At 35.1% G+C, this 13,202-nt stretch overlaps 1 protein-coding gene across 1 annotated transcript in view; it reads left to right on the top strand.

The window, feature by feature from the left end:
- PTPRQ (protein tyrosine phosphatase receptor type Q) overlaps nt 1–13,202 on the top strand; it is a 188,802-nt gene that overhangs the window by 12,063 nt on the left and 163,537 nt on the right. The window contains exons 7-9 of the mRNA XM_028105499.2: nt 549–677; nt 2,586–2,732; nt 8,738–8,910. Coding sequence (XP_027961300.2) covers nt 549–677; nt 2,586–2,732; nt 8,738–8,910 — 449 coding nt within the window. The remainder of the gene's footprint in view (nt 1–548; nt 678–2,585; nt 2,733–8,737; nt 8,911–13,202) is intronic.

Raw genomic sequence — 13,202 nt, forward strand, 5'->3', positions numbered from 1 at the left:
ATTACATCAAAAATGTCATTATTTTTATATGTTACCAATGTTACCTTAGAATCTTCTAACTATAGGTTATAAATTTCCTCTCAGAACCAAATACAAATATTGATGCAGAAAGTGAAGATCTTTGCCAATAAGGTAATGTAGGTCAAGTTAATTCCCTGACCCTTCTACCTGTGTCCACCAGGGGGAGAGTGTTTTTCAAGTCAGATGCCCAGGCCTGGTTGAATTCAATATATAAGTGTGTTATCAAGACAATGTAACTGTGCAAGGAACAATATTGGAATGAAATGAAACACCCTGTGCAGTCATATACAACATTAGATTAAATTAGTAACTGTTGCAAATAAGTAGTTCATCTGATGATCCAGCATGTCTTATTTAAATTCTTCAATTCGTTCATTTTTCCTTTTTTGTAAAATTAAAAAACCCTTTGCTCATAGTGTGATATTTTATTTTCTTTCTGACTTTGTGTTTTATTGTGTGTATTTAATAAGATGCTCATTTATTTTAAGTATATATTATTTATTCATTTTTTTTAATAACCATTTTAGTGCCTGAAGGACCACCACAAAACTGTATAACAGGCAACATTACAGGGAAGTCCTTTTCAATTTCATGGGACCCACCTACTGTAGTAACAGGGAAATTTAGTTACAGAGTTGAATTATATGGACCATCAGGTAAGTCTCAATCAGTTTTGTGTTTACATTTTGGAGTAAGAATTATGCAAAATATGATAGTATTATCAAACGCCTTAAAAATACCATGCTCTTTTTTTTTTTTATAAGATCCTACAATTGAAGCAGATAATAGAAAAGCAATAAGGGAGGTGAGACTCTTTGGACTTTTTGTTTAAAATCATAAATAAACATACGGGTGGCAAAACATTGTCCATGTTCCATATTTACCTGAGGAGAAGCTGAAAGAATGAGATAACTCCTAAGAAGAAAAGTGTTAGAGTACATACGTGTCTTCAAATGTTTGAACAGGTGGACCTTGACTTACTTAATTGCAAATATATTTCTGAAGAACAATGGACTTCAGTTAGATCAAATCTCTGCTTAGAACAATGAATGCATTTCTAATAATTGGAGCTCTCTAAAAATAATATAGGCAACTTCATAATGTAGCAAGTTCTCCATCTTTGTGAGTAAGCAGGACCTGGACATCCCCTTGTCAGATATTTTGAGGGGTTCAAATATTATTGCTGGATGTCAATTAAGTAAACTCTAAAATTCTTTCCTAATCTGAGATCCTATGGTTCTATGAAAAAAAATCAGCCAGAAGAGTAGAGAGTGATTGGGTCACGGAAGTTGAGTATGGGGCTAGGCAAAATTTGGGGCTCCTTTTAGGTGTTGTATTGAATAAAGTGATATCAATCAAAGTGGATTTGTGTTTTTCTCCAGCTCCCTTCAACAAGAGGAGGGCAATGGAATGGAAGGCTTACGTAAATGTAGTGATTATAATTGACAGTGCCATTGAGGCTGGATAAGGAGTGGAAACCGAGTGGTGAGGGACCAAACCAAGCAGAATAAAATAGTTCATAATAAGATCAACGGATTAGAGATCCCAATGAACTTAAAGAATTGTTGCTTCAGGGTTCTAGAATAAGTGAACAGGAGATAAGAAGGAATAGTCAGAGAGAGTTTCACAAAATTGAGGTCATGGAAGATTCGCAGTTACTGGTAATAATGATGTCTGTGGGAGTGGCTGAGATGGGGTGGTGGATTAGATTATTTGAGGAGAGCTGGGAGTGTTTTAAGGATCAAGTCTAGGGATCCTGAAATCACCACAAATTAAGATGGTAGCACGGAAGACAGTGACATTGAAGCAGGCACTAAATCATCCAGCATGAGGGCGAGTGACCATGGGCCTAGAAGGTCAATCACAGCAACAAGGAGGACTGGCGGAAGCCATCCATGACATGAGATTGAAAGCTGTGAGCTTTGGTAAGGAAGGAGGTGGGTTGGAACACATACTATACCCGAAGGCCTCATCGCTTGATGACAGTGGGAAAAATTAGATCATTTGGGGTGGCCGCAGGGAACAGAAGCCGTGTTTTTTTGGGGGAGAGCCAGGTTTCAGCTACAGCAAAGAAAGAAAGAAGTATTCAGAGGTAAAGTTGAGGATTAAAAGAATTTTGATGATGGACTATTTAAGGAGTTTTGCTCAGAAGCTGAACTACAAATATTTTCTAAATATGTCTTTTTATAGAAGACAATGAAAATATTTAGCATTTTAATTAACTAAATTTATGTATAAAATACTGTCACTATTTTAATATTAGCCAAAATCTAATGTCTTCTTTTTAAAAAATGTCAAAAAATAACATGGTAATTGGATAGGGCTTTATGATTTAATAAATTATTTTGAATACTAGAAGATTTTCATGTTGTTTCCATTGTTTTAATTAACCTGATATCAATGTACCACTAAGGTAAATGTTTGAAACTTGTAATAATTGTAATTACAATGTTTTAAAATTGTAATAACAAACATTAATTGCTATTCTTGGCTCTCTACTTAAATGTGAGAATGATTGCATGCCTAATGAGAAAATAATCTATGGTATCTTTTGGTTTCTGCAGGTCGGATTTTGGATAATAGCACGAAAGACCTTAAGTTTGCATTCACTAACCTAACACCATTTACGGTGTATGATGTATATGTTGCAGCTGAGACCAGTGCAGGCATTGGACCCAAATCAAATATTTCAGTATTCACGCCTCCAGAAGGTTAGAACATCTTCTTCAGTTTGTTCATAAGATATTTTACTCTGCTTGTGGATTTTATTGCATTGGTTAGACATTATATTAGAACCTATTTGGTTTATATTTATTTAATTCATGCTATTTCCTTATCAGATTACTACCTAATGCATTCCGAACATGTGTTCCTCAGAACATTAAACCCAGCAGCATGCTTGATAGAGGAACTGGAGATCAAGCAAGATTAGAAAGTACTACATGTAGTATCAGTCTGTTTGTGACTCACAGTGAAGACTGGCAAAACCTCATGAGGTCAAAGGAAACAAACACATTTAACATCGTTTGACTCACATTGTTCAATGTAGAATAGATTTTTCTCACAGAATGATGTTTAGGCGAATCCATATATCCGCAATGCCTCTAACAAAATATGTTTGTAAACAAAAGGGTATTTTAAGCAAGTGAGGATTCCTAGAGGGTGCATAATACAAATTTACCAGCACATCCCAAAATAATTAAAACAATAGCTCTCCTAAAGAAAGTTTTTGTTTGCATGTATTAAACATCACAGTTATAGATGTTTGAAAAATGTTCCCTCATTGTCTCACTGCGTATTTTCCTGGCCCACATCAAACTTGCTAAAATGTCTTCATTTTTACTTAGGGATTGCAATTATTTGAGAAGATCACAATTTTATTACAAGTACATTAACATTTGGAAAAGTTTCCAGATTTTGTGTGATAGCTAGCATACAGTAACTTGTAAATTAAATACACACATGTGTGCAAGTGCACACATGCACATACAACTGCATACGTTCATCAGAGAAATCACTCAAGTATTTGACCATTAGAGGGCAGCAACTATTAGGGAATTTTGTAGTCCCCGTCAAAAAAAAAAAACCGTGGTAGTACTTTGCTGTTTAAAGAATGAAAAAATTATGTTTTATATCAATTTCAAATGAAAATGCTGATGTGTATATGATTTCAAACACAGATTAAGGAAGAGATGTATACTTACAAGCAAAAATATTCTCATTTTTTTCATATTAATATTTTTCCATTGTATTTCTGTCAGACGAATCTTAGTTCTGTTACACCTTAAATCTCCCCTTCACCTAATAAATGCTCTTAAGCATTTCTTAGAAAGCTAGACAGCCTTTATGAATGGCTACCAAAAACAGCAGAGTGACCTGGCCCTCATCAGATTAGAGTCCTTGAGTTTGATTTTAATAGCATTTTCTCAAACAACTTGATTGACCAACTAATTTTTATTCTTATGTTATACAGTTAAATAAATACAGAATTTTTGTCTTCCTTAAAATCAAGCCAGTTTTGCCACCCCTAAACTGAATCTGCAATCTAAGATTATTGTTTTATTGTCATTATTCTATTATTGAAATATCTAGCATTTGACAAAAATAGGGAAATAGGTAATATATTGCCACATATGATGTCATGCTGTTGATTTTGGACATTATTTAAAGAGTTCATCCCCCTTTACTTTTGCATTTTTCTTTATTCACAAAATAATAAATAAAATTTTAAGGACGTTGTTCAATATATTTCACATGGCTTATTTTTCTCACAAAATTAATTTGAACAAATGACTCTCTTTGCCTTATGTAATAAGCAACTTATTCTGAGTTTTATCTTACTACCCTCCTGACCATATCCAGGTTGCTCTCAGGGGGTTCCACTGGCAGCAGGTGGGCTCCACTAAGGGCAGAAATGGCATGGTCCTTATCTCTGCATGCCAACCTTCCTCCATGGAGTTCTCTTGGGGTAGTTCAGACTTAGGAAGGGCTTCAGTGAAATGCTCTGGCAAATGCAGTAGCTTTTCAACTTCTGATAACACTAATTAGTCCTAGTCCTGCTAATTAAAACTTTGCAATAGGGGATCTTTAAACTATATGAGAACAATCTAATAATGTACTAGAAGTATATACTTTCAGTTAAAATTGAGATCTTAATTTTAGACTATTTTTTTTCATTTATTAATACAGCAAGGTTCTTTGTATTCTAATTAAGGCTACCCAATTTATTTTCTTCTCCGTATTTAAAAGTAGACTATAGTCTATTCAAAACTGCACTAGGACCAATTTTTAAATTAATGTTCTTTTAAAACAACTGGTGTTCTTTTTTATTAAATTTTATTTTATTATGTTATGTTAGAACAACTGGTGTTCTAACAAATCTACAGATATTCATAGAAAAATCTTGAATTGACCTCTTATAGACAGTGTTATATGCTACTATGGTAATACAGGGCTGATTTCATTAACGCTAAGGATGTTATGGTCCACAGCCTACTTTGATCATCAATGAAAATCAACATCATGTTGTTATGGCAGTATTCCTATACATTTCATAAGATTCCCATGTATGCGTTAATATTTTACTGAACAGATTTCCACATAGGTATGAAGAAGAGATGGTTTTGGAAAACAATGATAATTTAATAATTTCCAGTGTTACAAAGTGTCATGGAGCTGCCTATCGTAAAATGAGACAGTGCTATTGTATATAACATAGGCACCAGCATTTTCTTATTATTTGCATGGGGGGTTAAACAAATCTTAAGTAAAACTTTGTTGCTTCAATATCCCCTAATAACTTTTCTGTGACTAGTATCAAATATCTCATAAGAAGGTTAACATAATTTCTTAAAAGCAGAGTATTGAAATCCATATTTATTCTTCCATAAACAGACTATGGAAGTGAAGACTTTTGTCCTTCAACTTGCTACTTTCTGCAAATAGAAAAATCTTTTGTAGGGAAATCACTGAGAGACTCAACTTTTCAGGGTTCTCAATGACTTTTGTCCATAGATTTTTTTCAAAATTAATTTAATTTAATTAAAATTTAATAAATTAGGGATGCCTGGGTAGCTCAGTTGGTTAAGCATCTGCCTTCAGCTCAGGTCATGATCCCAGAGTCCTGGGATCAAGTCCCACATCGGGCTCTTTGCTCAGTAGGGAGCCTCTTCTCCCTCTGCCTGCTGCTTCCTCTGCTTGTGCTCTCTCTCTCTCTCCGACAAATAAAATCTTTAAAAAAATTTAATACATTAGTTTAATTTGCTAGACAATGGCAAAATTTATTTTATTTTATTTTTAAAAAGATTTACTTGAGAGAGAGAGAGAGAGCCAGGGGAGGGGCAGAGGGAGAGAGAGAGAACCATAAGCAGACTCCCCGCTGAGCACAGAGCCCAACACAGGGCTCGATCTCACAACCCTGAGATCATGGCCCTGAGTTTGGGACCTGAGCCGAAACCAAGGGTCATATGCTCAACCAACTGAGCCATCCAGGCACGCTACATAATGGCAAAATTTATTTTAATGTATTTTTTTTTTGCCCCAGTACCATTTGTTTCCATTTTATTTTTTCTAATACTTTTTCATTTGAAAGCTTAAAATCATTTGGAACATTATTTATCCTTTATATGTCTATTCTGTTTCTCATTTATTAATAAAATTTATAGATGTATTGACTTGAGAATGATTCTTAGGTAATCCCTGTGGACAACACCTCAGAATTGATGCTGAGCCATGAATAATTGCCTTGTGTATTTGATTTTCTTTAGTTAATTTGGTATCGATATTAAAGGAGTTTGATTTAATCCATACTTCTCTGGTTTCCTCATAAGAATTTGTGGTGTAACAGATCAAGTATCTTTCTAAGGACAAGAACAAGGACAAATGGAGTCGTTTCCTTTATCCCTCAAGCCTTTTTTCTTTCATTGAAAAAAAAGAGAGAGATAGCTTTACAGTTGTTCTTACACAGGTTTGGGATACATTTTTAGCGTAATATAGAACCACTTAATCTTTACTTGAACTGTAATTTAAAAAGGCATTGTGTCATAGAGCAATACTTACTAAGTTATATTGGAAATCTTGTAAATTAGAAGATTTAGTCTTCTCTTCGATTAAATAAGGGACAGTAGAAAAATATATATATACACACACACACATATACACACCTTTTTTTTTTCTTTTTTGCTGTACTGGGTAGTTTTGGGTATTCCACTAGTGTGTTATATCAAATGGAAGTGACACTTTACTTGTTTTTTTGGTAGGCAGCGTTTCCTTACCTGTTAATCTGATCAACGTAGTCATTAAATTTATTTCTTCAATTGAGGTTCTACACAAGGTCAAATTAAATGGAAAAATGCCAGATCTCTTCCATGAATTATGTTATACAATACTGGCCAAGGCTTTGTTTACATAGGAACTCTAAAATAAAATGTAGAAGAAAGGTGGAATGGGAGCTTTACTATTTAAATGGCTGTGTTATTTTCATAATACACAGTTGATTGGAAAGTTGCTCTGCCTTTGAAAATATGTGTGTTGGCAAATATGATAAAAACATAAGGACAAATACATGTTAGGGACAATATATATTTTATATATACTTATACAAGAGGTAACCTGTGCAAAAGGTTTTTATCTATCTTTTTTCTCACTCAGTCCTCAAGTGCCTAGAATAGTGACCAAAAGACGAGGGCTCAGTCTGCTGAATTATGGAGTGAATCTACAAGTATGGGGTCCTAGTCTAGGACTCTTCCTCCACCCTTCCAAGGTCCAACTGGTTTTCCTTCAGATTAGAAATTCTGTGTGGAGAGATCAGTCTAAAGAGTTATCCTTCTATATAAAGAAATGTTGTAATATTTTTAGAAAAGGAGATTTAAAGAATTAGCAAGTTACAGTTGTACTTTCATGTTTATATCCCAATTTTGAGCACAGGTGTTACTACGTGCTGGACATGAAAATCTTGGCTGCAGTAGGAATGAAAATCTCAGGCAAGAATGACTCATTCATTCATCTAGCCATTAACTATTTAAAAACATTTAGAAATATTTGTATTGTTACAGTATTGAGGGGGCTTTTTAAGTGGTTACTTCCTAGAGACAAAGAAAAAAACTCGGTCTATGGAATGAGAACTCCATACAGTTTCCTATATGGTTAAGGTAAACATAATTATGTTAAGTAATTTTAAATAATATTTACAAGAGTTGTGACATTAATTTTCAATTCCTTTCTGTTATCTTAAAAGGGAAAAGGGTCCTTCTCTATTTATATTATATCCCTAAAGTGCCTCTGTTCTAAATGATATGAAATAGCTTAGGGAAATGAATTTGATGTTTTATTACATCTTGATCATAAGTAGTTATATTATTTTCTTTCTTGAGAATTTCATTCAAGGTTGCTTATGGTAACCTTGCATAGTAATAAGAATAATATAATTTTACCCATTTTATAGATTAGCAAACTTAGGGGAGGGGTTAATTGGCTATTCATAATCACACTAGCTATAAACAAAAAGTAGACAAAAGCCCAGGGCATGTTTATCCTTGATCCATTATTACCACTCCTGTGGTACTGGGAGGTTTACTGAATGTCACTCTTGGTCACTTTCTAACTAGAATTTATGTAAGTACTTGGTGCTTTATTGTAAACCTGTTGTTAGTTTGTTTCTGCTTCTCTTTATTATTGAAAAGAGTAAAGGTACCTGAAATTAGAGACTCACATAATTCATTTGTAAAATCAGCAGACCAAAATCAATCAACTCTTCAAGCAATCTCATGTCATAAATTGAAAGACAACCGAGTTGAATTTACCAACTACATTTCATTTCATACAAAGTCTTCTGGATATTATTTTTTGATATGTTGCTATAATTTTATAAACCTTTCAAGGTTTCTACTGGGCATTAATCATCCCTAAACAGCTTTCTCTGGGAAGTTATTTTGATTAATGAATTTGTTTCAAACAAATATTATGACATTTTGATTTGAGGAAATTACTCCATGTTATCCTCTTTCCTATTTACATTTTTGAGAACAATCTGTAGAAACTTAACTTTATCTATATATTTAAAGAATCTTATACATATTTAATTGTTAATAAATAGTAAATCGTTTTAGTCTAATAGACTTTCTTACAAATCTTAAATGGTGAGTTAAGCATTTAGGGAATTTTTAAAATTTAAAAATATACTTTTAAATTCTTCCCTTCTTCTTCATTTTTTTTTTAGTTCCAGGTGCAATATTTGATTTACAACTTGCAGAAGTAGAAGCTACACAAATAAGAATTACTTGGAAGAAACCACAACAACCAAATGGAATCATTAACCAATACCGAATCAAAGTTCTAGTTTCAGAGACAGGAGTAATTCTGGAAAATACTTTGCTCACAGGAAAAGATGAGGTATTCACTTTCATTTCACATTGTGTTGAGCCTTTTCTCCTTGATTTTGGCCCTGATAACTTAGAGGACTTTCCAGCATTCAAACATAAAATATTTCACAAGCATCATGGTACAAAGTGAAGTAAATTTGGGCTATGTTGATAATCTAGCTAGGTCATATTTCATTTTAGAACATACATTATTAGTTAAATGCTATTATTCTTTTTCAGCATATAAAATGTTAATTGAACAATTAAGCAGAACTAAAGGTGCTTCCATAAGTGAATATTATTATGGTAATTCAGTTAATGAATTGTTTAGAAACTCCTGTTATGATTTAAACACTCCTTCTAGGCTTGCTTGCAATTTGGAACAGTTGCCAGTGAGGCACAGTATTTAGTAGTGGTAGTTGGTAGATGACTTGTCCTGTTCAGTCTTTGGGAGCTATTTTTTTCAGAGCTACCTCATTTTAACAAAGAACGAGGGTATGTTTGATTAAAGAAAGCAAATGGTGGCACCTGGGTGGCTCAGTTCGTTAAGTGTCTGACTCTTGGTTTTGGCTCAGGTCATGATCTCAAAGTTGTGAGGGCGAGCCCATGTCCCTTTCCCTGCAACGAGGGAGTCTGCTTGAGGTTCTCTCTCTCCCTCTCCCCCTGCCCCTCCACCTGCTCTCTCTCTCTCTCTCAAATAAATAAATAAATCTTAAAAATAAAAAAGAAAGCAACTGGCTAAATAATGGAGGTTAAGTCATTCATAGATATAAAAGGACAATGTGTTTGCCTCTATTCACAATGGAAGTCTTATTTTTTCCCCTTGGTTTCTATTAGAAGTACAGGCCACACTGGTTTCCCTTTCCCTTTCCTGCCAGCAGACTAGTCACATCCAAGTATGGGTACAAAAATCACATGTGAATCCAATCACAGGCCTTGCAAGAGCTACCTGATGGCTATTCATCAATTGGCTTCTACTGTTTTGGTCCAGAATCACTGCTTTTTCTAGCTGTGCTATTATTTTTCCCCATACATATTGTCCACTCTATTTCTAGTCTCTGCTTTCTTCCACTTCTTGTACATACTTGAAAATTGATGTTACTATGTATTTAATGCACTCTGGCTGCCCAGGATTTATGACTCCAAATTATTCACCATCTCCAGCGCAGGATTAAAATTCAATCCTATGTTTACTCCTTTTCTGTGTGTAAAAGATGTGAGTTATGCTTTCTCTTGATACTCTAGTTGACAACTCAGGCAAAGGGCAAAAGCTTAAACCTTTGCTCCAGCTGAGATGGTCTTAAATTAGATAGTTAGCTGTTCTGGGACTAGGTGACAGATCTCCCACTTCTGTTAATGACATCTGTTGAATGTCCAGACACACCTGTTTTTCTCTTGAAGCTAAGATGTTCTAGAAAGACTTCTTTGCGATTCTGCCTCTGTCTATATGGCTTGTAATCCCTGTGATACACTGAAGAGAACATGAGCTTTGGGGTCATATAAATATGGGTTTATATCCTGGTCACTTAATGGGCTCTACAGTAGAGAATTGAGAACATGGACCTAGGACGCAGAATGCTTGGGTTTTAAACCTTGGTTTTGCCATTATGGTTGGTTTAACCTTAGGAAAGTTGGCCTGACCTCTCCCAGTTTCTCTCTTCAGTTTCCTCTTCTCAAAGATAGAGATTATAAGAGTCCCTATAACAAAGGGTATTAATGAGGATTTAATGGGTTAATGTCCATAAAAGAGTTTAGAACAGTATGTGGTATGTGGTAAGTGCTATGCTAAATTGTTGTGACCTGTTGTGATTATTAATCATGGCATTAGAACTTTCACCCTGATTGACATATATTATTAGTTTCTTTATCCTCCCTCAATAAAAGGACACATTACGTCTCCTTATTTCTATGATGGTATCTTTCTTTATTAGATCAGGCCTATTATTGATATTTCTGTTTTACCATGAGACTGATGTTTGGGTTCATCTTTCAGGAAGTTGATCTGGGGAGAGAGATATGGCAGAGGCTCTAAATCCAAATGGACTTGGTCCTAGCCTTGGCTCTGCCATTTACTAGCTCTATAACCTTGGACAAGTCAACTTTTGGAGACTTGGTACCCTCATTTTTAAAGCAGGACTTATATACCCACCTTACAGGGTGAGGGGTAGGGGAGATAATAGATAAAAACCTCTGGTTTAGTGTATTCATTTATTACCCTTCATCTTGTCCTTGATACCGGATAAGGAGTCTTACCTTTCATTCACTCTTCTACTTCTCAAAGTATGGCCTCCGCATACTTTTCACAAGATTTATCTAAGTTCTTGAAATCTTATTAGAAGTCACCAGTGACCTCCTAAGTGTCAAATAATGTGGTAATATATTTTTAAGTGTCCCCATCTTCATTGTCTCCTACAGAATCCATTTTTCTGCTCTCCCACTTTCCAGCTTTTGAGTATTTTCTGCCTCATGCTTCCTCCACTTTCATATGCTATGACTTGTAAAACTTTGGTCTTGTAAAATGAAAATTGAAACAGCTAGTTCTCCTGTCATTTTCTAACTCCTCCATTATAAAGGTGCTCCAGACAGTTCTGTTTTCAACCGCCTTCTTACACTTTCTTTCAATGATCACACAATTTCAATCACAGCTTCCTACCTGAATGATCCCTTTGCCTTGCTTTCTACTCTGGTCTTTCTCTGACACTCTATTCCTAATGGCAACCATTTGTAGGGAGGTTCTCTCAGGGTTTATCACATCTGAACTCATTTTCCCTCGTAAAACAAAACAAAAATCCTTTTTGGGATAATGGCCTGGTTCATGACCAGAAGGAAGAGACAAAGCTGGGATTCAGCTTGGAACAGATACTGGACAGAGATCAGGGGATGGCGATGGAGACCTGTGAAGGTTTTCACAGGACACACAAGAAGAAAGCCCGTCTAGACAATTAATAGTTTCAGTTATGAAGAACAAAATCTGGAAAGAGACTAATTTGAAGCCTAGATACCAAATAACTAGTTTCAGAATTCCTTTATTTCTTGGACTGGGCACACCACAGCTTTCTGACCTGAAGGTCATTGTCTAAGCACTGAGAAGGTCCTTACGGTGCTTTTACATGCCTGATATTTCTCTTTTCAGATTATGGCATTGTTATTCTTTCTGTCATAAAGGCTCAGAACCATGGGGTTACCTCTGACTTGGGTTATACTTAGCATTCAATAGTCATTCAATATTAAGCCAATTATTTTTACCTCCAAAGGGTGATTCATACATCTATATTTCATTCCTGTGCCCCCACTGCAGCTCAGGATTGCATAGTTTCTTACCTGGACTATTATCTTTCTGCCTTAGTTTTCCATTATTGTATAACAATTTGCCACAAACTCAAGACAACTCATATTAACTTATTATCTCATAGTTTCTGTGGGTCAGAAATCCACACAGCTTAGATGGATTCTCTACTTAGGGTCTCGTAATGCTGTAATCAAGGGCAGACTGTGTTGTGTTCTCGTCTGGTGGCTTAACTAGGAAGAAGCCATTTCCAGACTCAGAGTTTCAGCAGATTTAACTTCCTATTGACTGTAAAACTTAGGGCCTCAGCTTTTTGACTGGAGACTAGCCTTAGTCCCAGCTCACAGAGGCCTCCACAGGAGAATTGTCACAAGGATTTTCCCAACATGGTCGGTTATCTATTTATTTATTTATTTGTTTTATTTTTATTTTTAAATTTAATTTTATTATATTAGTCCCCATACAGTACATCATTAGTTTTTGATGTAGTATTCCATGATTCATTGTTTTTGTATAACACCCAGTGCTCCATGCAGTATGTGCCCTCCTGAATACCCATCACCGGGCTAACCCATCCCCCCACCCCCCTCCCAACATGGTCATTTAGTTCATCATGCCAGCAAGGGGAATCTATATGGTATAATGTAATCATAAGAATGACATCCTCTCACCTTTGCCTTATTTCATTGGTTAGATGCAAATCATAGTTCCCACACAACAGGAGGGGGTTATACAAATGCATGAATAGCAGGAGGTAGGAATAATAGGGGGGCCACATGAGAGACTGTCCACCACACACTCCCAGCCCACTATTTTATATTTCACACATATATTAGAATAATCCTTCCAGATTTAAGTATATTATTTATACTTCCCTCTAATGAGAAGTAACTAAATAAGAATTGAGAACAGATGGGGAAGGTATATATCTATTTAAGAAATCTAACTCCTTAGTATCACTGCAGAAAGTCAATCACCCTTATTGAAAAATTTTTTCCAGGGCCTTTTATGGTTTGTTTATTTCTTAATAAATAGGG

This window comes from Eumetopias jubatus, unplaced genomic scaffold (assembly GCF_037043125.1).
Source record: "Eumetopias jubatus isolate StellerSeaLion01/CBP00866 unplaced genomic scaffold, mEumJub1_p1.0 scaffold_8, whole genome shotgun sequence".
Taxonomy (NCBI): Eukaryota; Metazoa; Chordata; class Mammalia; order Carnivora; family Otariidae; genus Eumetopias; species Eumetopias jubatus.